The 27,535-nt window shown below is 39.9% G+C and overlaps 1 protein-coding gene across 2 annotated transcripts in view; it reads left to right on the top strand.

The window, feature by feature from the left end:
* The window catches only part of srgap1b (SLIT-ROBO Rho GTPase activating protein 1b), a 66,166-nt gene that overhangs the window by 30,071 nt on the left and 8,560 nt on the right, over positions 1–27,535 (top strand). The window contains exons 3-19 of one of the 2 annotated variants that reach the window (XM_067490207.1): positions 4,164–4,523; positions 13,675–13,870; positions 14,770–14,824; positions 14,915–15,022; positions 17,287–17,349; positions 17,956–18,153; positions 18,459–18,587; positions 18,688–18,909; positions 19,751–19,852; positions 22,637–22,834; positions 23,333–23,417; positions 23,517–23,544; positions 23,706–23,739; positions 24,505–24,565; positions 24,630–24,707; positions 24,784–24,918; positions 26,384–26,489. In XM_067490207.1, coding sequence (XP_067346308.1) covers positions 4,457–4,523; positions 13,675–13,870; positions 14,770–14,824; positions 14,915–15,022; positions 17,287–17,349; positions 17,956–18,153; positions 18,459–18,587; positions 18,688–18,909; positions 19,751–19,852; positions 22,637–22,834; positions 23,333–23,417; positions 23,517–23,544; positions 23,706–23,739; positions 24,505–24,565; positions 24,630–24,707; positions 24,784–24,918; positions 26,384–26,489 — 1,865 coding nt within the window. In that variant the 5' untranslated portion in view covers positions 4,164–4,456. Of the gene's footprint in view, positions 1–3,821; positions 4,524–13,674; positions 13,871–14,769; positions 14,825–14,914; positions 15,023–17,286; positions 17,350–17,955; positions 18,154–18,458; positions 18,588–18,687; positions 18,910–19,750; positions 19,853–22,636; positions 22,835–23,332; positions 23,418–23,516; positions 23,545–23,705; positions 23,740–24,504; positions 24,566–24,629; positions 24,708–24,783; positions 24,919–26,383; positions 26,490–27,535 lie in introns of those variants that run through there. The other variant, XM_067490206.1, reaches the window with a different exon arrangement.

Raw genomic sequence — 27,535 nt, 5'->3', positions numbered from 1 at the left:
CTAATGGCATGAATACTGTATGTAATGAAGCATGGCTTCCTATTTATGTCCCATACATTAGTAAATGTCCACTTATATAGCGCTTTTATCCAAAGTGCTTTTCAACGTTGCTTCTCATTCACCCATTCACACACACACCGATGGCAGTGGCTGCCATGCAAGGTGCTCACCTGACCCACTGGGAGCAACTTGGGTGTTCAGTGTCTACGTTATTACCACAGAGTGTGACTGATACAATCTGCTCGTCTACTAAAGGTTCTCAGGGTGTTGAAAGGTTTTGGGAAATCCTTTAGGAAATGAGGACAGTGTTTTAACACATCAAAGAAATGCTTCAACATTTTTGGAAATATATTTATCACAGAGGAGGCCAGAGGCTGAGAGATCATTTTTTGTGTCTGAGTGGACCTATTGAGTACAGCCCCAAAGGCCAGGCAAGAAAACCTCTGTAGGAGGGAAGTGGTAATATTTCTTCAATCAAAGATGCACAGAGAAATTCAAAAAAAGGTGACCAAAAAACAAGGATATAGCAAACATTAACCCCATGTCTTGATGCTTTATAAACTTTAATGTTCAATATGTAAAATCTGTCTCGCTTTAGCAATAATTTACAGGTATTTAAATAAAGCTCAGTTGTTAACAGTGAAGAATCATCAAACTACGTCACATTGGGCAGATGTTTTATTGTAACGCAGATGTTTTTAATTTGGGTTTTATCGTCAAAAATCCCAGCAAGTGTAAAATACTGTAAAACTAACAGAGGTGACCTTCTTCTGGGCTGTGAGCGGCTTCTTCCTGCACTCTGCAGTTGGAGCTGGAGGTCAGTTTTATCAGCCTTTCAGCTAAACTCCGTGATGATGTGGTGCCGTATCAGACGCTGGCTCACTTCATGTCTCTGCACCTTGTTTTTGTTGAAAACATGTTGTTCACCGCCCTTTGTTTGTTGTTTCTTTGGTAATTGTGTTTCCATTTGGACTCTATTATTGGACGCTTTGTGTCTGTTTTCAGTCATGTGTCTATTTGTGGATTTTCATTATCTGGTTTTGGTTAATTTGTCTGTTTTACAATGTTTTGCTTCTCTTTGGTTGTTTTGTGTCAGATTGTAGATGGTTTTTAGTCATTTTGTGTCTATTTGTTTTTAACATTTGGGGACATTTTGCACCTTTTTTAATATTTTTAGGTCATTGTTAATCATTTTTGAGTCATTTTGTATCGTGTTGTGTCTGTCATTCATCACTTTTGTCTATTAAATGAGCTCTTTTAAACAAGAAATATGAACTGTAAGTTCAGGGGCTCTGGCCCTAGGATGGGTGCCCATTTGGCCCATTGAGTATTGTATCCATGTCCACTAGGCTGTCCTGGAGCTGACATTGGGCATCTCAGGTGTGAAGTGAAGTTGTTCTTGCTGTCAGAGGTGCTCTGCTGTCACCTAGTGGTATGAGGTACATAAAAAGTGAACTTAATGGACACATTCCCTACTGCACTGCTTGGTGCAGTCCTATATATTATATCCTCTCTGCTACATTTACATTTTACTCCACTGCCATCTGCTGACTTTAGCTCATCATGGAACCACTAAAGCTGTCAAGGGGTCCCAGCAAAAGAGGTAAATGATATCAGTGTCAGTTTTACTAATTTAGCAACCTTATCACCAGAACTAACAACTTTAAACCCCTTGAGGAGAGTTGTTAATCTTTCTCTGTGAATGTCATGGTTGGATTAAGCTCCTAGTGGAAAACCTTGAGGGGAAAAAAGTGTTAATTGGGCGCCTACTGGCTGTTAGTGTGCATTATGGGAGTTTGATTATTTTCCCAAGATGCTCCACTACTCTAGAGCTAAAATGATTAAGCATTCACTTTGATACATTTTTTCAACATTTGTTAAATCCACAACAAAACTGAAATAGTTGATCACCAGTGAAAAATAATTCCACAGAACACAGTAAGAAACTGTGTACCTCCACAGGTACACAATCAATTTTCTACCAATACCTTGTTACTACCACACACACCCTGCTGGCAGTAGCTGCCATGCAACTTGCGGTTAGATGTCTTGCCCAAGGACACTGGGGCCAGAAATTGAACCACACCCTGTGGTCCGTGGACGACTATCTTGCCAACTGAGCTACAGCCCCCCTAAGCTACAGCTATGTCTGAGCAGTCTGCTGGCACAGCTAGAATTTATAAGCCTTTTCCCCTTTTGTTACCTCTGCCTGATGAGGATTTCAAAGTTTGTTCTTTTACTATTGCATCTGTTGAAAATTAGTCGATGGGCATGTTTTTTTTTTTCAACCAATTATCTAAAACCCCCAAAAATTCAATTTACTCTTTGTGGTTTTGTTAATTTCATCATCAACTCGTTTTTGCAGGTCTGAATGCTCTAGATTGATCTTGTTCTGTAGATATCTGTTCTGATATAGACTGATGTCATTTTATAAAGCTGATGCTGAACTGGCTCAATCAGACAGACACTTTTCACAGCTGTTTAAAAACTGCACTGATGAAAGAGGATTCTTGCAAGGACGTACAGGCTTCTGTTACTGGATGCATAGTTTTAGAAAATGTTTTATATTGTCATCATCCACCACATGAGATGTGGATTGGTAAATTACAAATTACAGTTGGTATGTTTTAGTTTGTAAAGGTTGTTTTATAAGCTCTTTTTATTGATAAATTTTCTTTGTAATCAGTTTTAGGACTGCCAGTCACCTTGTTAAGGTTCTCTCACTCAGGTCTACCTTTTTTCAGTTATACACAGGTATCCACAAAACACAAAGGTTAACTCAGGTCAGACATCACCTGTAAACAACCCGCCTGGTGAATCTCTATAAAACACCACTAGGTGGGGACAAATACTCATGAAAGAAAATTCCTTTTTTCTTTTTTTTTCTTTTTTTAAATGCTGTTTAGTCAATATTCTGTCTGGATTGAAAAGACATTTAAAATCCACAATCAAAGCTGTGTGTGTTAATAAACTTCTTCTGCTTGGTGCAGACAGTACAAGAACAAAACTGATGCTTTGATATATTTTTTTTTTAATTATGACTCCTGCACGTATGACCAGAGTTTCATGAAAGTAGGTTGTTCTGTTGAGGAGTTATGCTCCTATTTCTATCACTGGCCACACGGTGGCGCTATGGAGGCAACCGCTGTAAGAGGTGATGCGTGAGGCAACTGTCCACCAAGTTTCATTATGTGACCATGTGTAGTTGTTGAGAGATGGCTGTAGAAACATTGGTCCCATGGACTTTCCATTAATAAAGTTAATATGCTTAGCATGTTAGATTTGGAACCTGTCTGCGTTTAATTAAATTAATAATAATAATAATAATAATAATAATAATAATAATAAATACTGCTTTCAGCAATCAAACTAATACATGGTCAAACTTATAGCTGGGAGTTGTTGCCATCTGTTGTGGATAAATGAAAATGGATACAAGGTTACAGTAGATTGCTAAATCAAGGATATGGTGTGAAACTGGTACATTTTGTGGCAGCGCTTAGCAGTAAAACGTTAAAATGATCATTTAAAACTTTTGGAAAAGTTAGCTGAAAATGTGATTATTTGGTTGAAACAAACAACTAAATGTCAGGGATGAGTAAATAGAAACCTACAAACAAATTGTTTTAACAATATACATCCAGTTTGAATGAACACTTTCGCTGTAGGGGGAAAACATTAGTGTTTTACTTTATTGTCTATATCAAGCTGCGTTCGTTTTGGCTCCAGCATTTTCCCACTTGGTTTTCCAGGATGTGCTGTGACTCACCGATCACCTCAGCTGTCACTCACGTCGCCCGTCCAGCCTTCCGCGCGGACACACCCATTTCACTCACCGGTGTTGGTAGGATGTTCACGCGCAGAGGCTGCTCGGTCAGACTGTGTGTGTGTGTTTGTGTGCGGGAGTCCGTGTGAGTGTGTGCAAGGTTACGGCAGGGTGAAGATAACATCGAATACCGTGTCTCTGCGGGGTGTGTGCGCGAGTGAGTGTGTGTGTGTTGTCCGTTGCCCGCTGCATCTCTACCTAGTGGGCGTATGCTCGGTCCACCCTCCCTGCATCCTGCATATCGGTGCATGTTCGCCGGTGTGAGCGCATATTACGCACGCTGAAGAATACGCGAACTTTGTCAGTTTCATTTAATTGTTTTGTTTTTCTTCATCAGCATGGCCTTTGGTCTTATCAGCAGCGGCGGTGGACACGAGTGGGTAATTTCTCTATGAGAGTGCGTGATTTTTCACGCGCGTCTTCTCTCCTCCTCCTCCTCCTCCTCCTCCTCCTCCTGCTCCTCAGCGTGGCTGCGAGGTGCCACTACTGGCTGTGTTGTTGCGGCACTGGATGGATCTAACGAGCATGCTTGCGGGTGAAGCCTCGGGCGGTTCACACAGAGGGAAATAAAACGAGATTTTTGCATCTTTTTTTTTCTGCCTGCTGAGAAATCACCTTCACCGTGGCGACATGTCAAACTCAAACAAAAGCAAGAAGGACAAAGAAATCCTTGCTGAATACGAGAGCCAAGTCAAAGGTAAGATTATTTAAATGTTCACTTTTTAACCCTATATATCTTGCACCTCTGCAGCTTGTTCTTGTAGCCACATCACCTCTCCTCACCTATGCAAACACACACACACACACACACAAACCAGCCATATATAGGCACACCTGTCTGCCAGCGTGTTCACCACTCATGCCCATGTTTGAATTCAGCCCTGTGCAGGCAAGGTGTGTATCGGAGATGACACCTCACCGTGAGACGTCAGGATTCTGGGTTCATCCTGAGTGCTGCATGTTGCCTCAGGGGGTGGAGGGAGAGGTGGATGGGTTATATGTATGTGTGTGCAGTGTGGTGGTATCTATGCTGCAGACCCTCTTGACCTCCTCCTGTGTGTGCACATTTTAACAGGTTTTATGCTTAAACCTGAGGCAAGTGTGTCCTCTGGGAGTCTTTCTATTGGTATTCCTCTGAGGCTGTGACTGCAGCAGTGTGTGTGTGTGTGTGTGTGTGTGTGTGTGTGGGTGGGGGGTCTCTATTAACTACACAATGTCATGATGATAAATTGGGGACATGTTTAAAAAATTATGATAATGACAAACTCCGTCCTGAAATCGTGGTCGTCATGACCGTGGGACAACCCTCCCCGCTCCTCCTCTTCCTCCTCCTTCTTCTAGTGCCATGGTTACCATCATCCCTGTTTCATTGTGGCAGGTGACGGAAAAGTCCACTGACCCTTTATGAAAACTACAATTCTTAATGGCCGGCTTCGTTTCAATTTTCTGATGAAAGATGTTGTCGTGCTCCTCTTTACATGCCACTGCGAATCACTTGGCACAGTTCAAAATGTCCGACCTTTACTTGTGCAGTGCTTCACCGGACACCTGCAAATGCCATTAGACACAACCAGGGCACAACCTTTTCTTTGTTCAACCTCAGAATCTCTCTCTGACTAGATTTATTTGGCAGAGTCTAAAGCTCACTCTTCCCTCACCACATGGCTCTTCACACATCTTCCTCCATATTCACTTGTCACCTACGCCCACACCATTGCCATCACTTTCTCTTTGTAAAAGGAAATGCTCTTGATTTTCTTAACTTAAGTCCACACCATCTCCATTGTGTAAAATGTGTGTTTATTCTGTGGCTTTTTTTTTCTTCTTGTGGCTTGATTGTCACTCTGCCTCAATTCTCATTCATCTTTACACTGCTGTCTGCCAGTGCAGCCTACCATACCCTTTTCTGAACACAAACACACCTACACACTTGAATTGACACAGACTTAGAGCGATTAAATTTAATGGAGAGTAGTTGGAAACATTACAGCCCCCCAGTGAAAAGTATATGTCTTGTTTGCTTGTGTTTGTGAGTGTGTGTGTGTGGATGGGGGCCCTTGCTCTGGCGCCCTGCCAGAACACACTCGGGGATGCCCTGCATTGTAATGGCCACACAGCTAAAACCCCCGCTTCTACTCTGCTGCCCGGACCGGCAGGCTCTCTCTGCGTCCCTGTCGCCTCCTGCCGAGAACCAAACATATAGATCTGCTGTTGTAACTATGTGCTTTCCAAGTCTGCCTCCCTGCTCTGGCTCCTGATTGGTTGATGCAGGAGGTGGTGTGTAATGTATACACAGGAGGTGGCCGCTCTCTCTTGAGGGGGGTGGGATCTACTCGCTGAGGTGAGGTGAGCTTGTTGGAAAGGTGGGGGAGAGATTATTAACAGTGCTGACAATATATATTTGTGCTCTTGATAATGCTTGTTTAGAAAGGCACTGAGCAAGCACAGCTCCCTATGTCGAACTGTCACCTCACCAACATGTGGCACCTCCTCCGCCTGAATGAAAGGAGGCTCGTCTTAATGAGAAAATGCAAATGAAAAGAGGGTGGGAAAAGAAAAGGAGCACTGCAGTGGGAGAGGAGAGACAGACGTGAGGCACAGATGAAGTGTTTCCTGCTGCATGCTGAGGCGGCCGCTGCAGCTTTTTTGTGTTTTGCCTGAGTGTGCATGCAGGTGATTAGTGACCTCGGATCTGCACACCTGCCGGACAGACAGACATACAGACTGGAGGGAGGGAGGAACAGACAGTAATAAATTAAGTGACTCTTCACTGAGTAAATGTTCTGGAGGGCTGACGCTAAGGCCCCTTTTTCATGATGATCCAGCAGTAATCTGCCCCCTTGTCCTTGGACCTGGTCGTCATGGTAATGGCCAGCTTCCTGTTCCTGTGACATCTCACACACACACACACACACATGCGTACACAGAGCTGCAAAGATTAGTCGTTGGGTTGCATCCGCAGAAAGAATACCTTTTTACAGCAAAATGTCAAGCATTTGTGTTTTCTGGCTTCTCAAATGTGAGGAATTGATGTTCTTCTTAAACTCAAACAAACAAACACCACAACATTTGAATATGTCTCCTTGCTATGTAGGACATTGTAACTGCCATTTGTCATGATCTTCTTTATTTGTTTTTTGAATGATGCTAGCATCATTCAAATAATCTGCAGATTAATTGATAATTGAAATGGTTAGTTTCAGCGCTCCACACATAAACTATACAGTGCTGTTCAAAGTTGTAGGCAGTTTAGAGTCTTATCCATCATAGTTTGTGAAAGGCACCAAATCAGACTCAAACTGCATTACAAAGAGCCCAAACAGTCAGTTATAAAAATAAATGACATCACTATTTAGAAGCTGGAGAACTTGCCACAGTTTTCTCATTTTCGCCTGTCAGTGTCGCAGACTGTGTGGCTCTTGCATGATGGACAAGGATCTTAACAAGTGCATAAAACATTTCTTACAGTACTGCACCTTCAGAGAGAAGAAAAATGAGGAGCCCGGCGACAGATTGTACGGGCCCCAAAGAACTCTGGTCCCACATGAAAAGAGCTAATGGATAATTAATATTAATTGTGCAAGAGCTCCACTCACACTTTAGTCTGTTGGTTAATGCTCCTTCTCCAAGGCACAGACTGGACTCTGCCAAAAAGTATTTGTGGATAAAAAGACAAAACACTGTAAGACCTTTGGTGAACTTTTTGTAGTTCAATACAGTGTAGACTTTTCTTGAGAGTCATAGTTGTTATTGCAGTGTGTTAGAAGCATCTATATCAATCAGCACTTCAGATCTTTTGCCGTTCACCTCATACTGTCTTTTGCACTAAAAGATGTGGACATTAATATTAATAATTAAATTAGTCTAATCAATGTACAGTAGATCAAATTAGTAACTACCATTAAAACCAATTATATCTTGCTTCTTACCCAACAACAAGTGATTACAGATTTAAGCAGAGTCCTCCGCAATAGTAGTTTGTAGTTGCTTTTAAATTGATGAAAGCTACTTTAGGAGATTGGATTAGGGATTTGAATAGATTCGTGTTTGATGCTAAACTTGGATTCAGTGAAATGCTATCAAGCCCAGCCCTAATGCTCAGATAATGGATGCCTAATAAAAGGCCTCAGTGAGAACCTAAAATACTTCCATTCACTTGTGTTCAAATGATACTACGTTGTAATTATCTGATCCGCATGACTTTGCTTTATAATGTCCTTTATTCTTATTATTTTTTAAGAGCTTCCCAAGACTTTGTCATTAATATTTTAGTGCTCTTTGAATCCTAAATTCCTTTCCTACTTTTAAATAAAAGTATAATGTACAGCATGCATGAATGTAATAACGACTGTCATGTTAGTGGCACAGTAACTAATGTAATAACTGACTTGCACACCAGTCCTAAAAGTATGTTTCAGTAATGTTTAGGTCTTCCCACGTTTCGCAAGGGAATGTTAAGCGACTTCCACGACCAACAGTCACCTCCAGCCAGACAAATACTGATGAGCAGAATAATAATTTTTCTGGCTTGACTTCCCAGGTGTTTCTAGATACCTAAATAGACTATAATTAAAATCTTTTTGTTGCTGCAGCTCAGACTCACAAAGAGGAAAGTGTAGACACCCCCGTTGTCTCCAGGTGCTGATCACAATAAAACTGTACGCATCATATTTTTGCACACGGTGTTTTTTTTTCTACTTAAAATGTTTTTTTAGTTTTTGTCTCAAATAATTTTTTTTTATTTAGTTTTTTCCCAGATCAGTTTCAGCTTTCATAAACAATCTCAATATACCTCACTAATGTGAGATTACTGCTTGTCACTGATGTGGACAAGCCGAGGTGATTCAAATTAATCTAGTTCAACTGTGTTCAGACAGTAAAGACATAACAGATTCTAATTTAAGATGAAAACTTTTGGTGATGGCAAGTGATAAAAAAAAGCAGCAAATAGGAAAAGTATTTTATCTGCGTGAAAATGTTGCAAATTGACACTTTCAGCAAAGAACATAATGTTTAAGTTTGAAACAGATGATTGTGCACCGTCCTCATTCTCTTTCATTATTCTGACCCCAGTGCTCCATCCCTCCAGCTAAACCAAGAAAACAAGCTCTAGGGGGCTTTCAAATTGAATGATTCCAGTTAGTTTAACAAGACAAATTCCTTAGCAGATTGTCAGTGTACTTCTCCCCATCAGTGTTTTGCCAAATTGTGCTGTGCTGACATAGCTTCCCTGATCAAAGAGGCTGAATCTTGTCGTTGAGGGTGGTACGAGGACACACGAGGATGTTTCTGAGAAGTGTTTCAGACATCAAAAGGTAAAGCCGGGTGGATCTCCTCCTTTCACTTTCAATTCACTGTGATCCAGGCCGAGAAGTTTCATTGATATAATCTTGCTTCCTCTCTATCTCCTTGGGACATTTTCTGCAAAGTAAAGTCTGTTTTGGTTTTTTTTTTCGTTATTTCTTTCTGTTTTCTTCCTAAGAAGGACAAACTCTCTGCTTTAGGGCTGCAGTTAACAATTATTCTCAGTTATTTAACACAGCTAATTGATAGGTTTAAACATTTTGCAGAACATAGAACATGGAAAAATGCTGATCATAATATCCCTGTTAGATTGCCTATTCAGATTACCCATGTCATCGCTTATAGCCCAAATCCTCAGTCTCTCTCGTCATAAGACAAAGAAGCTATTTCTAATACAAAAAATATGAAAACAGGAACTATTTAATTTTTATCGTTATTGAACAAGTCTACAGCCAGGCTACTCAGAGTAATACTAGTACTGCTCGGCTTTACCCTCCCAACAATGCTGGACACTGGATTCAAACTCACATGATGCATAAGCATCATGCATCATGCATAAACCTCTCTATCCCTTGACAGTGTGATGACGTCATGAAAATAAGTTTGCAACTGTGTGACGAGGACATTTGCATCAAGAGCAATATCAGGGATTCATCCTTCATTTGTCATTTTTTAAGTGTGTGTGACGTTCTACAGGAACCACATACACCAGACCCAGCACTGGCTGTTTTTTAGGGTCAATACTTGTATTGCCACCATTTTATTAGATTTCTTTTGTGCATGCAGAGTGATTCTTCTTAAACTGGAAACAGAAAAACTGCAACACTTGTTGTAAGAAGTAATGTAATATCTACTTCAAGGAAAAAGTCTTTCTTACTTACTGTCAATATGGAGTTCAAAGTAAAGTGAGTGGAGTACAAGATTTTTTTAATGTTCTAAGTGGGAATCCAGTAGACCTCTTACCGAAACTGTTCATTCACCAAAAGTATAGGATAAACTGAAATTTTGAGCTGATCTTTGTCCTAAAGGAAACATTAAGTTGTTACATTTCATCCTAAGGGGGGTAGGCTTTAATTCCTGCTTTAAATATTTCAGTCATGACATACAGACCTAAAAATGTGTTGGATTCATCCACTGAGGGTTTTAACTCAACAAATGTCTCTGCCTCTGGAGGGGCTCTGCCTCTGACAGACATTTATGTAAAAAGAGGCTAAACAGATAGCACACAGAAACTGCTAACAGCTAATTTATCATATATTATTAGTGCCTTTTTACTAAATGTAAAAACAGAGTAAAGAAAAAAGGTGTTACTTGTAACTGACAGCTAAGAACACATTTAGTAAGCATTTACATGGTCCTACTCTATTGATGACTTCATTTCTTTTCCATCCACGTAATTGTAATTGTTTTAGGTGTTCTGGTAATAATTACTCAGGTGGGGATCAGAGCACATCGTTCTGAAGTCACCCACTGGAAATAAATTCAGTTTGAATGGAGCTTAACTCTCAGTAAAAATAAGCAAACAACACAAAATGTTGAATTATTCATTTTGCCATAATAGCATAAAGCATCAGTAGTGTTGCTATGGTTACTTGGAGCCTAACAGCAGTTTAGAATAGTGATTAAACCCCTGATCACTGGTAGACCTCAAATCATATCTGGGATGTCCCATTTGGACGATAAGCCAATCAGATAAAGTGTTTTCCCTTGCAAGGCTAAAATGTGTTAAAGCCATCGGGGACACAGAGCAGCAAAGCAGACATTTATTTATCTGAAAGTGTTTTGCCGTTCAGCCTAACACATTAAGTGTATGAGAGCAACATGGAATGGCAGCCATTTTAACTTAGCAAGCTAATAACAAAACGATCAATATGAACACACAAAGAGTAATAGGGTTATAGGCATGTGGGACAAAAGACACAAATTTTGAATAGAGCAAAAAAAAAATGTATGTTGTATTTTATTATCTCGAAAGGGACTGCTGAAAGTACAAATAATTTAGTAAATGATTTAAGAAAAATGCCAAACATTTGCTAATTTCAGATTTCTGAACTGAATGCGGAGATCTGATACATGCTTTTGTTGTCTGTCATAATAAACATCTCTTCAAATTTTGCACCTTTTTTTTTTTGTCTTATTATTCAATAAAAATGTAATAAGGGGGAATTTTATAAGAGAAAAATTGTGCCTGCCAAGGTTTCAGCTGACTAGGGTAGCCCCTCTCTCATGCCAACAGTAATGTTTCCCAGCACATTTGTATTTAATTATTAACTTGTCAAACACAGCCAGTTGAGCTTTTTTTAAATGCTGGAGGATATTTGTGGTGTTACCTTGTGTGGCCGCTTTACCACAACACCTTCTCCGGCCACTTTCTCTCATTTCAAACGAAAACATATTCAAACAAGAGATGTGACTTTACTGTTTTGCCTAGTGTGGTCTTCTGCTTGGTGACATTGGGATTTTCCTCTGCCTTGGTCATGTTCACTGCGCTTAGCAGCACTGCAGTTAAACTCCCATTGAGCACAGTGAGAGAACATGCAGAATATAACCCTGTTTTTCATTTATTAAACTGATCAAAAAAATACTCTTCAATGCATCTCCTCAAGCCTACCTCCCACCTTTTATATAGACTGCTGTCTGTTATTGTAGACAATTTGGAAAACGGCCAGGAGCTCATTGTAGATGTATTAGTCATACAAATTCATACACAAATAAATACTCATACAATACATACACACATAATATATGCAGACAGAGTTAAAGATTAACAGGCTTATTCAGCTAAAATATAATACAAGAACAAATGCAAGCATCACAGGAATGAAAAGATTGAATGAAAGCATAAAAAAATGTTTATCTGTTCTGTCGATAAAACCGTTATTTGAAAACAAATTAATTGACAACTTCATTTACTATCAGTGACAAATTATAATATTAATGTGAAGGATGCAGTGGGTTAAGGTTAGGGTAAGGGGCTAGGGAATGCAATGTGTCAACGAGGGTCCTCACAAAAACAGAAGTACAAACGTGTGTATCGATGCGGCAGATCCGAGCTCTCGTCTTCACTTTCTTTATCACATGGTTCACACACAGTGTGTGGTTACCAAGACAACAGGTAGTGGAGTGGATAGGGTCCCTCAGGGATTGGTGTGTGTCTGTCTCTCTGTGTGTGTGTGTGAGAGAGAGAGGCAGAGAGAGGAGACACACAGTGGTGGGGTTATCATTGTGTATTCTGTACCCGCTCTCCCCTCTCGTCTCCTGCTGTAGATGGACCAGCTCTGAAGCAGCACAAGCAGTGAAGCGTGCAGCAAGGCATTTCCACGCTGACTGTAGTGCTGTCTGTGTGAATGTTTAGAGGTGTGTTCATACAAGGTGACTCCTCTAAGAAAAATGGATAAGCTTCCTCATTATTTATAATGGATTAGAGAGAGCAAGAAAGATTGTGGGAAAGGAAAAAAGTAGGCTGATTTATTTAATGAATTGATCGACGAACGTTCACTGTTGCTTTTCAGATCTAAAGATGCTTTGCTGCTATGTTTTATGTCACTGTAAACTGAATATATTTGGGTTATGGACTGTTGGCAAACATCATCATTTAGTTTGAATTTGTCGTGCTAGAGGTGTGTATTGTAACTTCCAGTGCTCTCAGTCCAAAATGAAATATTGAAACTGTTGGACAGATTGGTTTGAAATCTGCCTATTTCAGTTGTCCATCTCACTTGAGTTTGATGGAGCCCACACGCTCTTATAAATCCAAGCTGTCCATTTGCACAGCCCACATACATTTCACATGTGCTTTATGTGTGTAACTGCAGCAAAAAGACTTTTATGCAAAGGACCACACGAATTTTGTCTTGTGCTCTTAGCTTGTGGGTCACTTACACTTTGTACTGTACTTTAACTCCTCTAGTGTAGAAACGTAGAGCTGCCGCACTGCTAGCGTGCTGCTCATGCTATGCTTTCTACATAGCTATGCTTTCTACATTGTCCTGCCGACTTTGACATCCTCCGACCTTTCCTATATCACCATAGTGAGGTTGAAATTAGTTTCTGAAATAATTCAGCAGTTGTTAACATTCATCTTCCCCTAATGAATAATTCTAATAGCTTTGAGATAACTTTTTATCTCCAAAATGTATCATCAGCTCCAAATGTAAAACTGGCCAGCAGTTGGGTTTATGATGAAATAATTGCAAAAATGAGATCACAATCAACTCGAACTGTACTATATGAAATTTTGTTAGTTAGCAAATTTGAGCATGCTAATGTTAGATGGTGAACATTAGACCTGCATGTAAGCATTGTCAGCATGTGAGCATTGAGGACATTTTAGCAGGCAGAACAGCAGAACCACACAAGTGCAACAATAAACCACCTGCTAATCTTGGATCCTGCACTGTGCTGAAGTGAAACACAATGTAAATCAGAGGATGTAGTGATTAATATATTCAGTTAAATATTTTCACACCATCGATCCCATCACACTGAAACAGCTGTGCCATGCTGACAACAGCACAAAATGTGTGTTGTGTTTGTGTGCGTAGATGTGCGGGCCCAGTTGGTGGAGCAGCAGCGCTGTCTGGAACAGCAGACAGAAATGCGAGTCCAGCTGCTTCAGGACCTGCAGGACTTCTTCAGGAAGAAGGCAGAAATCGAAACAGAATATTCGAGAAACCTGGAGAAGCTTGCAGAGAGGTTCATGGCCAAAACACGCAGCACGAAAGACCATCAGCAATACAAGTAGGACTCTATCTTTGACATTATCTGAAATGAAAATGTATTTTACTATAAATTGCGTAGGGATGCAGAAGGCAGCCGGTTAGAATCCCACCCTACCAGGTCTGCGCCACCTTGGTGCCTGGGTCTGGATAAAATGCGAGGGTTTCGGGAGGAAGGGCATCCAGCGTAAAAACATATGCCAATCACTGTGCAGAGCATGTTCCACGGTGCAGACCCCTGCAGAGATGAGGCGAAAGCCGTTGAACTTTGGTCTGTCTGATATAATGCAAACGATGCGTAATTATACTGCCCTAAAAAGCCACAAATGCTGTAACTACATAGTAACCAAAATTAAGTTGTGACCTGATTTTGACTTTCTGATACTGTATTGTACCATCACTTGTATTACGCCACAGAACGTGAAATTTTGGGCAATAAACAACAATGAGCAGAAAACACCAAACTGCAGGGATTGTTAGCTGTTGGGATTTATTAGCTAAGGCTAATACTAATTAATGTACTTTTTGAATGAAGGATCATATCAGCCAGTGGAGCAGTGTGTCCAGTTGATGTGCTTTTAATTGGTTTTGGTTAACAACAAAGAAGAATAAACTAATCTGTGTTGCTGACTGGCAGGTGTCTTTTTCTGTCTGCATGGGGATTGTTGGAAAAAAAATTGTCCTCCAACTATATATTATATAGACTTCAAAATTGTATCTTGTAAACTGTCTAAGCATAGAGTGCAGTATCTGAAGTTTAGTAGGTTTTGGCTGAAATTCTACATGAAGTGAGGAGACTTTTGGAGAAGATTGACTCCAAACCCTGTTTTATCCAATTTATCTTCTTACATAAAACTCTATCAGGCAGAATTTGGGGGTTTTGCTTTGTTTAAAGCATCTCTGTCTCCCTCTCTCATTCAGGAAAGATCAAAACTTGCTCTCTCCAGTGAACTGCTGGTACCTGCTGCTAAACCAGGTCAGTTGCACGTGTTTGTGTTTGCGTCCGACCCTTTCAGAAGTGTGAAAACCTCAGAGATGTCCCACCATCCTCCTCTGTCTTTTCCAGGTGCGGAGGGAAAGTAAGGACCACGCCACCCTCAGTGACCTGTACCTGAACAATGTCATCACCCGCCTCACACACATCAGCGAGGACTCAGCCCGTCTGCTAAAGAGGGTGAGCTTATGCTTATTATACCCAGAAAATAGTAAAAATACATCAACGATACATCAACATCATTTGTTCAATCATTACCAAGAACACACAGTAATTTACTTTGACTTCATCCCACACGTGCTGTCCTGTTACCCCAAATACTCACTAGAGGACTAATTGTGGATTAGTCTGCTGCTTAAAATAGCCCAAAAATGTATACTGTATTTGTTACAATAACATTTTATCCATGTTTTTTGTCTGTGTGACATTTGTTCCAAGTATTACAAGGCTACAATTATTGCCATCTTTGTTATGTACAGGCCTTGATCTTGTATATTGCGAGGTTAATGGAAAGGCAGTGTATTTGTTGACAGTCAGTCTCCTGCGGGATATGAGTGATTTAGAAGCTGCAGTCACATTTTGATTAAAATACAGTGTGCTGGGTGTAGCTTGAGATGACCTCAATATGAGTAATTCTTAAGCTGACATTAATTCTAAACCCTATTTCTCCTTTTGATCACAACACAAAAGATATGCAACTTAAATTAATAGTAATGTTACATCCACAGCAACTACATTTAATTTGTTTTAAAGTGTAAATTTAAAGTTAAATTATCCTTTTGTGTAATACTCAATTGCAGAAACGTTTTAGAAACAAGGTTCCTCCCAGAAGTGTGAGATGCTTTTTATTGACAGCATTGCTATTTGATACGTGGATATTTTAAAAAGAAATATAATTGCAGCTTTAATTTTTTGAAAGTAAAAGCCCATTAGCCTTGTACATCGCTTAAGTCAATGTCCTTTACTTTCTACCACTTCTACTTGTGTGCAGATGTCTATGCTTGTTCTATATTTCGAACAACTTCCTTAAGTAGAACAGTTGATTCTAATGAAAAGTAAAGTCAGTATTCCCCTGTGCCCTGCTGGGCTGCCTTTGAGTTGAGCAAATTATACACACACGCGCGCACGCACACACTTGCACACTTCTAACCGCCTCTAACTTTAGCTTAGCATGTTCATTATTAATCTCTTTTCCGGCTCGTCTTTTATTTATGCTAACTAAAGTGCAGTGGCTGCCAGCAGCTATAAGCAGTAAGAAACTGCAACGTGTCCCTGCGTCCTTTCAGAAAACTCTGTTCTGAAGAGGGACGCTGGGAGGACACAGAGACGGCTGAGTGGCCACGACAACACTATGGCGACAGGCTCAGCTGATCTTTTCTCAGTGGGTGCTATGGGAACGGGATTCATCCATCCTGGGATTCCACAGTCATTTGGCATAATGCAATATTCATGCAGCACTGCCACATAACTCCTTCCCCAAACTGGTCGGCTGTTTAATGCATGAGACCGAAAATCAGACTGGGTGCAGCAGGCGAACGTGGCTCGTTTCATTTATGAATTCATTTGTCTGTGTGTGGTCAAATCTATTTATTTATCTCATGCTGTTCAGCCTAACTGATGGATTGCCAGTATTTATTTACACTGCAATACAGTGGTGGAAGAAGTAATCGTAACCTTGGAAGAGGTATAGTGGGTATTTTTGCAATCATAGTCAAATGTTGTCAAATTTATTGACTTGAAATCAGTTTCGTCTGCAGCTACCTTGGCCTTTATGGGCTTTCAGCTTATTGTTAAAAGTCACTATTGTAGATGTCAACACCTAAACTTGTTTTGTATCCTGTACACCAAACAAACAGCAGACAGTCAGATAACAGTCAGTTTTTGCAGATTTATGTACAATATGATTTAAATATTAGTACATCAAAATAAGTAGATTAAATTGCATAGGGATTGTGTTCCACCGTGAGCCAGTAATACTGCAGTTTGCATACATGTCTATCCAGAGACCTAATAAGACTTAATAGGTTCATGAGTTATTAACTTCTAAATAAAGTTATTTAGAAATTCCCTCCAGTTGATTCTAAGATATATTGTTGACCAGAATGGGAAAGATGTGAGGCCACTTTTACAAGGTTATCATTTCTCAGTTTTTAGGTTAAAACTGTCAGAAACGTGATAATTCTAATATGTGTTTATTTTTTAGGTCAAAGTGGGTAGTGGAGTTGTACTGGAGGGCATTATAAGAAGATGTGGTTCTAATGTTTTGGCCACCTCCTTCATTTTAAATGGGGAAGCCAAAACATTAGAACCCACTCCATTATAATTACTTTTGTAATACTATTTGTACTATAAATTATTACATATAAAGTGCATAATTTTAACACTGTGTCTATAATGATTTTCTCTCCTCATTTGGGTTATTTTCCACTCTATCACTCTGTTAGAGTAAGGAGATCATCTTTCAGCTTCAGGAAGACCTCATGAAGCTTCTGAATGAGCTTTACACCGTAAGTAGAACAAACCGTTTTTGTTCGTGAATAGGATTGATTGATTTTCCTCCCACAGTCCAAACACATACATGTTAGGTTAACTGGTGACTCTAATGGGGCAGGTGTAAATGTTCGTGTGAGTGGTTTTCTGTCTGTGTATGTGCCTCTTTGTTAGAATTTACACTTGTTGCACTATATCTGCCTGCAATGCAATCAGCCTGCAAACAGAGACAAACCAAGCATCAGATCAAAGGTCAAAATTAAATTAAAGTCATTTTTTACTGTATAGAATTAATTACAATCTAAGCTATGGAAAAATCACAGACATATTTTGAAAGCTGGATACAAACAGCGTAACAATTTTAAATGCAAAGTTCACAGATGCTTCTTTTCAACTCTGCAGGACGTCTTGCAACAGAAATTGTGTGGATTATTCAAATTCAATTTTATGGTTTATTCTAAGTCAGAGCAGCGGCCTTAAAAGCTTTTTGTCTAACACAAAATCAGAAATCAGATTTGAGTGGGTCTGATAACCTTGTCTGTGTTGGCTGAAACATACTGTTTTCCAGTTTTTGCCGTCTGTGTCATGCAATAACTACGTTATTATGGGCTGCCTTTACCTAGGTGATGAAGACATATCACATGTATCATGTGGAGACGATCAACGCAGAAACCAAGTTGCGGGAAGCAGAGCGTCAAGAGGGCCGTGTGAAAGGCGTGTTGGGAAACAGTGCTGGAGTGGAGCCAGTGTTCGGTCTTCGAATAGAAGAGCGTCACCAGAGACGCAACGCTGCCCGCAAGATGGAGAAGATGAGAGAGAAGGTACAGGGTGCAGCAAAATTCTCTTAAAGCTACACTATGCACAGATTGTCACCATCACATGTGATTGAATTGAAATGACACAGATGCATTTTTAAAAATTATTTTTATTGCTGACACCACTCACTCATTATATTGTTCATAATGGAGATTAAAAGTGGAAATGGTAGATTTTTCTTTCCTTCATTGATACTGTTAATAAAGGATGGCTTTATGGAAGCCAGAAAAGGGAAGAAAAGGGACATAGACTCATGAATCGATAAACACTTTTCTCATCTTTTTCATGTCCATCATATTCTCTTCATTAGAGGAAGGCAAAGTATTCAGAGAACAAACTGAAAACTCTTAAAGCCAGGAATGAATATCTGCTGACTCTGGAGGCCACCAATGCCTCTGTGTTTAAATACTACATCCACGACCTGCCCGATATCATAGACGTGAGTATACATTTGTGTCTACCGTACAGTATTCATCACTAGAGAATTGTGAGGTACAGAAAATGTGGTGTTTTCCTATCTTTTGCCTCTTCTGTTTCAGTGCTGTGACTTAGGGTACCACTCCAGTCTCAGCCGGGCTCTGAGGACCTACCTATCAGCCGAACTGAGCCTTGAAGCCTCCAGGAGGGCGGGTCTGGAGGTGCTGGAGGGGGCCGTGGAAGGGTTGGACCCTGCACGTGACAGGCAGCGTCTTCTGGGCCTCTACCCCACTGCCTTCTGTCCCCCACCACGCTTTGGCTTCCAGGCTCACATGGGGGATACAGTCAGTGCATCTTCTTACTAAGCAAAAGCGCTTGCACACACACCTGGGAGTTATATTTTAGAGATTACAAACAAAGGAATAAAATATATTCAGAATTTGTGACTATCTTCTGGGGTGGTGTGATTAAATAGGGAAAAGCACACCAAAATGTATCAAGAGAGTTGGTGTTATAACTAACCTTTCATAGCCTTGATTTATTGAGTTCAAAATAAAACGCTGTACCATAGCAGTTCAAAAATGTAGACGTGGACAGGAGCTCAGGTATACAAAGACAAAATGAAACATTATTCTTTTCATTAAGAATCATTTACAAAATTTATGCGGTTTTGAAACATTTGTACTCCAAAAGACCCTTTTTTTTTTTAATTGAATTGAATTCATTGAATTACATAAAATTAAATAAGGGTGAAAATGAAATTGTAACAGTAAAAGAAAATAAGTGAAACTTGAAAGTAAGAACATCCTCTGAGGCTTAGCATTAATGCACAGAACATTTATGACTAGGATTAATTGAGTTCTTGAGGTCCATGCTGCAACTGGTAACAGAAAGTAAGGGTATAGACATTGCTATAAAAGCTGAATTATAAACATGACTTGAATCAGGCTGGTGTGACTGGTCAAAGGTCCTGTAGGGAGAAATAAAATGCTCCCTCAAAAATTATATATCTAATGCACAGAGACAAACACATAAAAACATCAATCAAAAGACATTGGTGGATTTCTGGTGAAATATAAATCTGTTGCATTAATACACATGCTACACTGGAATGCAAAATAGAATCACATTGTTCTCTAGACGGTGATTTTCTGATTGTCTTGTTGTCATTTCACTTTGTGTCAGGTGACCCAGATTGGCTCCCAGCCGCAGGTCCAGGCTGAGCTCACCCTCCGCCTCACACAGCTCCAGACCCGCCTGGCATCTCTGAAGATAGAAAATGAAGAGGTCAGAACCACAAAAAGTCAAGTCACTCAGTGAATTTACACATTTACATGTTTAAAAAAAAACATGATCAAATAAAACAAAGACACGAGTTACTTCTTTTAATAAAAGCATTCAGCAAAATAAGAAAATCACACCATTAAACATAAAAATGCTAAAGATAAAGAACATTATCAAATTGTTGTCCTAAGTCAGATTCACCATTTTCCCTTAACTGCACAAACGTATCAGAAATCGCTCGACTCACACTGATAAACACAACCTATGAGAGGGAGGAGGTTTGATTCAAACATTTACAACACAACTCACCTGAAAGCACATCTGTTAGTGTCAAAGCTAAAGAAGGAACCATTCAGGCTGCATGAAGTTGGACACTAAAAAACCTCTAAAGTGAAGCAATCAGTGGTACGGGCTTCAGGCAATTCATGCTTTGATCTTTTTTCTAACGGACTACAAGGGCTCAAGGGAAAACAAGATTCAAAAATAGTTTTTTTCATTAATTATGGCCATATATAAGGGAAAGACAATCATCACTAGTAATGTAGATATGTCTTTGCAAGTTAAAAAGATTGGGTGGAAGAACACTAGGAGCATCTGTATAACACCGAACCCAAGTAAATGTATATATATGGTTCTAATAATTCCAGAACACAGGTGGCCTACACTCTGTGCTGTCCCTGAACACCTCAAACACACACACAGAACACATTAGACAAAGCCCCATAAAAGACACAAAGACAAGTGTTAAGCTAATTTGTGGCCATCGAGGTGCTGCTATCAACATGTGCTATACTTAGGTTAATTACGGCAGCTTGTTGACTGGCAAAGCAAACACGTGCAGGTGACTCCTAGGAAACAGCAAAGTATTTTTCATTTTGTTGAGAAAAACAAGCGAAACGGTGAGCAAATGAAGTGGAAATTTTACCCCGCCGTATTTGACATAATATTTAAGACAAAATTAAAAAATTGTAAGCATGATAAAACTGCTAAATGCCGCAAAATCTCTTAAGTGGCTCATACATGCCACTTAGGACCACATTACTTCATACAGCTCGTTCCATCAGAAGCACAGAATGATCCCTTCTTTCTTAATGCTGCTCACAGAGCTGTGATTAGCAGTCAGCTCTGACAGTTACAGACTTTATCTAAAGTTTATGTTAATTTATACAGTTTTATGGGTTGATAATGAAGCATATGTAGCCTCTAAAAATAAATTTGTGTGGTCTGAAAGCCACTCGGTGCTGCAGTCAGTGGTGTCCTCTTTGTTGTATTGGTGCAGACTGTGAGTGTTGTGTGCACAGAGGCCAGCTGTTAAGTCACCCTGAAGGGCATAAAAATGCTGAAGGAGTCTAGATTAATGAGCTGCATCTGCATGTCTCAGCAGCTTACAAGTACACACGCGTAGACACAAACACACCCTGATTATCATATACAAATAAAAACACTTTTATATCCATCATCCGCGCTGTAAATACAAACACACTTTGCATATATAAAATACCTAAACGGAGCAGTTGTGCTGTTGGTGAAACATTTGACAAAAGTAACACCACACTAAGACAGTTTGAAATTTATTATTCATAACTTGTGATCCATGGACCCATGTGCAATAATTACTAAAGTGTTCAGCCTGCAAAGCCATTCTTCCATTCGGGAGCAGTGGAGCAGAAACCCGGAGTTCGGTGTTGCTTTAGGGTGAAATAGCCTTACATGCACCTACGCCCATATTTAACTAGTGTTTCAGACCAGAACATTATCATAGCACAGAATGCACTATGTGCTGCACTCAAAGCCTTTGTTCAGCCATCTTAACAAACATACCTGCATATACATATGTGAGGGGGAAGCACACACGTACTAATTTGCTAACTGTAAATTTCACTGCTCAACATTTTCTTTTAGACATTTGGGATGATTATTTGACAATATTGATAGTTGGGCTTGTAATTTAAAAAAACAACAGTGGAAGAGAAAATCCTAGGGCTGTTCAATGAATCAAGTTTTGATTTGAATTACGATTATGGCTTTCAGTGATTATAAAAACAAAATAGGAGTGAGAAATGTTTTGTGTTTGTGTTATAAATCCAGCTCCACCCCCTCTCCCTTCCAGCTTTGTGCTTTCAACCCTCATTGAAACTCCAAGCTCTCTCTTAGCCAAACTGCAAGTTTAGGTCAGGGTTTGGACCAGAGGCTTGTGTCCAGACAGCAAAGTGTTTCATGTTAAACCTTATTTTGACAAGATTTGTTAAGAGGTGCAGCATGTCTATCTTAGCAGAAATGTGTGAGTGATTCTCTTGTTCCGTTTTATCTAGTCAGTTGGGTGAGAGAGCAGGTTATCAGGTGAGATTGGACAAACAAATACGCCATTACTCGCTCTACGAAAAACCACAAGAGCAGTAAAAATGCTCCGCTTTAGTAGTGAAAGTTACATCGGTCGGTGCCCCCGAAAACCCATTAAAAGCATGTAAGGTTCCTGCAGTCTCCCTTATGCTGGTAATATTTGTTTGTGTTTGGTTTTTTACTGGAATTATATTGCTTTAAAGTCCTCCAGTAAGATTAATACTTGAAAAAGTTCAATAAATGTATGATGTTTACCAAGTCGGAGAGTAATTGAGTCAAACAATGGGGATCAAAATACTGAAGAAAATAATTGTAATTTTTTTCTATAATCAAGCAGCCCTTCAAATTAAATTTGGTAACGCTTTTTTAAACCAAGTGTAAATGGCATCACACTGCTATGGAAGTTTCCACAGTCCATTCATATCTGCATTTTCTGTCATCCTCCAGGTGAAGAAGACCTGGGGTGCAACTCTGACCACACTGCAGGACATGACTGTGCTGGACGACTATGACGTCTCCCAGAGCTTCACCCACAGCCCATCCTCCGAGTCGGTCAAGTCCAGCGTGTCGGATGGCTACTTGAACAAACCAAGTCTGGCCAAGAGACGGGCAAACCAGCAGGAAACGGAGCTCTTCTACTTCACTGTGAGAGAACAGCAGAGGATGTTCACACTTAGTTATTAGTAGTCCAGGAAATAAAAACTGAAATACAGACTCACCATGCAAGGTTTTGATTGAGTACTGTCCCAATTTTATATAGGTTTTTAGGACACGCATTTACTTGTATTAGATAAAGGCATGACACAAAGGAAGCTAGTGGATTTACTGTGATTTACAGGGCCGGTATGAAGCAATTGTGAAAGAAAATACAAAACAGACCGAGTCATTTGCCACTTTTAAATATTTAATTACAAATCATTAGGCTTTGTCACTGTTTAGATGTGTGCACAATCAGACGGTTTGAGACGGTTCTATGAAGCGAATACAACATTTAGACATTTAGACAAGCCAGACCTACAGCGTGGGACAACTTTCATACAGAGGTTATCTGTGGCGGCCGTTTCTTTAGAACAGCAGAAAGCAGGTGGTAAAGAAGGACACATAGTGAACTGAACATGTATGTTTTATTTTTTTAATTCTCAGAAATTCCGTGAATATTTGGAGGGTAGTAATCTCATTTCCAAGCTCCAAGCCAAACATGACACATTGAAAAAAGCCTTAGCAGAGGGTAAGACAACAAGAAACTTCTCTTTCTATTTTAAAATACACACAGTAGTGAGCATTTCTTGCATTTAAAGATTTTTTTGGTTCCTTGTTTTTGTTACAGGGTATAAAGCTGAACTGCTGACTACTAGGTGAGGTGTAATTTTATTATCGCAGTGACCTTAGTGTCATACTGTGTTATATGTGTCTCATCATATAATAATAGGTCTTGCCATCCCACTACTTCAGTTTGAGCTCTGTGAAACTGAGACCCTCCTCTCTTCTCTCTCTTTTCTCATCTTCCTCAATGCAGTCGTGGGCGGAAGAACTCTCATAGCAAGCACCAGGTAGAGTTTCACTTCTATCAGGCTTCAGGTTGTTCATCTGTGAATGGTACCTTTATAATTCAGTTTAAATCTGTTGGAGGGGTTTTCATATTGCCCAGCTTTTGAAATTCTGATGAGAGAGACCACGAGCTGATAAAAATGAATCATTTATTATCCTGCCCTGTCCGGGGTAATAAATGCTTAATAAAATCTTAATGAGAAATAATGAGTGATCATCAGACGTATTTTGTCTTGTCAGGCTACATATGAGCTACCGCCTGATCTCCTAATAGGATAAAGTTGTACCTAAGTCTGCAATGATTAGCCAGTGAATCAATTAGTCGGAAGTCGACAGAAAATGTGATCTGTGTGCTACATTAATTTCATGTGTGAAGGTATGTCAAACAAAAAAAATATTTGCAAGACTTCTAAAGGAGTCAGCAGCCATGGGACATTGGGCGTTGGGAGATAAACTACAACATTGTTGTTTTATGGCGTTTATTAACAATACGAAAATCTTGAAAAATCACAGCCTTGTTTTAACTCACGGAGGGCAAGATATGGAATGCCTGCTTTTATTTTACCATTTTAGAGCAAAGGAAAAAACAAAGGTCTTGTAAGTCATGACAAATGTCAGAGTCGGTATATATGCAAGGGTGTGTTTTTGCAAGAATGTGTTTACCTGCTTATTCAAAAAATGTGATGAGAATTAGGACCAGAATTCATAAGAATTTCAAATATGAATTAAAGTATAGACAATGACCAACCTAATGACTGTGTTTTTAGGATTCAACCAAAGCCATACCTTTGCTTGTGGAGAGTTGCATCCGCTACATAAACCTGCATGGTGAGTTTCACTGGTTAATATTAGATTTGACTCAGCTGTTACTGATGAGACGTGTTTACTACAGGTCTTCAGCATCAAGGCATATTCCGGGTGTCAGGATCGCAGGTGGAGGTCAATGACATCAAGAACTCCTTTGAGAGAGGTAAGGAAAGCACCCGAAGGCCACATGATTGACAGCTTCTGGGGGATTTTGTTGACACGTTCTGTCTTTCGTCTAGGTCTGGACCCACTGGTTGATGAGGAGAACAACCATGACATCAACTCTGTGGCTGGAGTGTTAAAGCTTTATTTCAGGGGTTTGGAGAACCCACTGTTTCCTAAGGACAGGTTTAATGACCTCATCTCCTGTGTTAGTAAGTATAACTCTCTGTTTACAGGTGGTGTCAACAATGTGCATGTACGTGCGTAGGGTGGAGGCAGGGCTGGAAACTCAGACAGCCTCAGCTGGTTTCTTTCAACACAAAGGAGCTGCTACTTGGCTCCGAGCTCCCTCCCCTCATCTCTAAAAGTGAGCCAAGCTTCGCCATGGACTCACTTTAGCTGCTTGAATCTGTGACCTTGTGGTTTCACTCTCTACCCAAAGCTTGATCCCAAGAGTAGTGGAGGTGGGAACGTAGCTCAACTGATAAATCGAAAGCTTAACTCCCTCTTCAATACAATGGTCTGTTACAAAATTGCTGCTGATGCTGAATTGAACATCCTGTCAACTGCTAAACCTGGTGCTAGAAAATGGATTAGTATGTGGAATATGTTGCTGATGTGTTGTAGTGATGTTCATTATGTTTGTATATGATTCTTTTTATGCCTAAATAATAATTCTAATCCAATAAAAAGGTTTTAAAGGCACAGATAATGCACTAGATGACAGTAATAGCAGGAATTAAGACACTTTATTATGGTTTGACTGATTTGGTTGCTTATTAACACGGTCAGCAGTTGTAGCACAAGTGGCCGTGACTCACAGCTCCTCTAGCGAGTTAAGGTACTTTAACCAGATTGCTGCAGTTTGTGTTAAAACTGCACTTCCTCTGAGTCATATCTTTGCAGATTCGGAAGTCACAGACATGTTAGACTTGTTTTTTTTAAAGATGTATTGTCCCAGATGTTTTATTCAGGACTGGAGAAACACAGCGAAAGTTGTCTGTACATCCATATGTAGATTGCAACGAGGAACAGCTAATTCTGCATATTTTTATCGCTGCCAATTTATTTGGAATAAACAAACCGCATATCAAATCATGAGGATTCCACAGCATATTTAATTGGTGTTGTCAGGCTTTTACGGTAATTAGGATGGTAGCTCATGTGGTAGAGCACAGGATCAGTAGTTGGGCTCCCAGTTCCTCCTGGTTACATGTCAAAGTGTCCTTGAGCGGCGCCCCCATGGTGACTGCTACTTATTTGTAGGTAGCTTTAGATGAAAGTGTCTGTGAAATGGCTAACTGTAATTAGAGCGGCCATGTCTGACCACGCCTAACTACATAATTAGGTTGCTGAAGCAGACTTTATGCCTTGCTGTAACACTTGACTCTTACTGTAAATGGGATCTGGAACGTTTGTGCTGCTTCCATCTGCACATGTGCCACTGCCATGAAGCACAGAATAAATTCCTGTCTTTTCAGCCCACCCACATTCATATTCCCTCTCACTTTCTTTGTTTCTTTTTACTGTCCCTTTGTCTGTCTGAAACTCATCCCCTCGTCAGCAGAGATATGGAGCCGGCTGCCATTTTCGTAGCACTGGCTGCTGTCTTTGAAGAAGACACCTTATGATGTCTTACTGACTGACAATGACTGTTCTGTGTGATTCTTGCTCCAGGAACCGAGAACCTGTATGAGAGAGCGCAGTGCGTCCGTAAGATCCTGCTGGGTGTCCCAAGGGCAACACTGGTGGTAATGCGTTACCTGTTTGCCTTCCTCAACCAGTGAGTATCCGTTCACAAAAAATAACAGGCCCTTATTGTCAATGATAGTCACCCATTTCTTTCCATTATTCAGAATTGCCACATTGTTTTCAAGCTGAGGACAGGTACCTCTTCTTTAGTGAGGAGGGTTGAAGTGCACACCTAAAGGGTGTGGAGAGATAAAACAGAGCTCATTTAATCTCTGCAGCCTCTCAAATAAATATAGAATGAGAAAGCAGCAAGCGAGGAATGGAGGGGCAGGAGGTGTGAGCGGGAGGGGAACGAAGTGTGATGTGTAAGTGTGAGGTACCAGCTGAATATCATCGCATTTATTAGCAAGGCTATGAAGTGCATTCGGTTTTTAGTGTTATTAAACCGGGAGCTTCATTGTCAATGAGTGAAAATGTTTGTGTTTCCATCATACCATATTTAACATCCAGGTCCTGTGAAAGCTGCTGGCAACTTCCCAGAGAAACAATAATAGACAGTGAATGGGGCAGCATTCGTAGAATATGGTTATTTTAACTTTCGTGTTTTATTAAGACACAATTTTGAGCAAGAATATCATAAATTATACACTGGGCTATGAAATGTCAGGAAATTTTATTAGTGGGTTTAACTTTACACCTTTCCCATGGCTTATTTTATCTTATTAAATATTTTTGTGGTTGAATCTGTTATTGTTGTAGTACATTTTAACAAATCTCTGGGTCAAGCTGTTCTATTTGTCCTATTTCATTTTACATTACTACTACACATCACATTTACAGTTCATCCAGAGAGTTTTCACATTCACTTAACTTTTTCCACAGTTTGTTAGGTTGCAGCCTTATTCCTAAATTGATCAAATTAATTATTTTCCTAAGCATTCTACAAACAATACCCCACAATGACAACGTGAAAGGATTTTGTTTGAAATCTTTGCAAATGTCTTAAAAATAAAAAACAAAATAAATCACATGAACATAAGTTTTCACCACCTTTGCTTAATACTTTTGTTGAAGCACCTTTAGAACCAATTACAGCCTTTTTGAGTCTTTTTGAGTATGATGCTACAAGCTTGAGTC

The sequence above is a fragment of the Channa argus genome, chromosome 21, assembly GCF_033026475.1.
Source record: "Channa argus isolate prfri chromosome 21, Channa argus male v1.0, whole genome shotgun sequence".
NCBI lineage: Eukaryota > Metazoa > Chordata > Actinopteri > Anabantiformes > Channidae > Channa > Channa argus.
The sequence above is the reverse complement of the archived record's forward strand: the minus strand, read 5'-3'. Positions and strand labels throughout refer to the sequence as shown.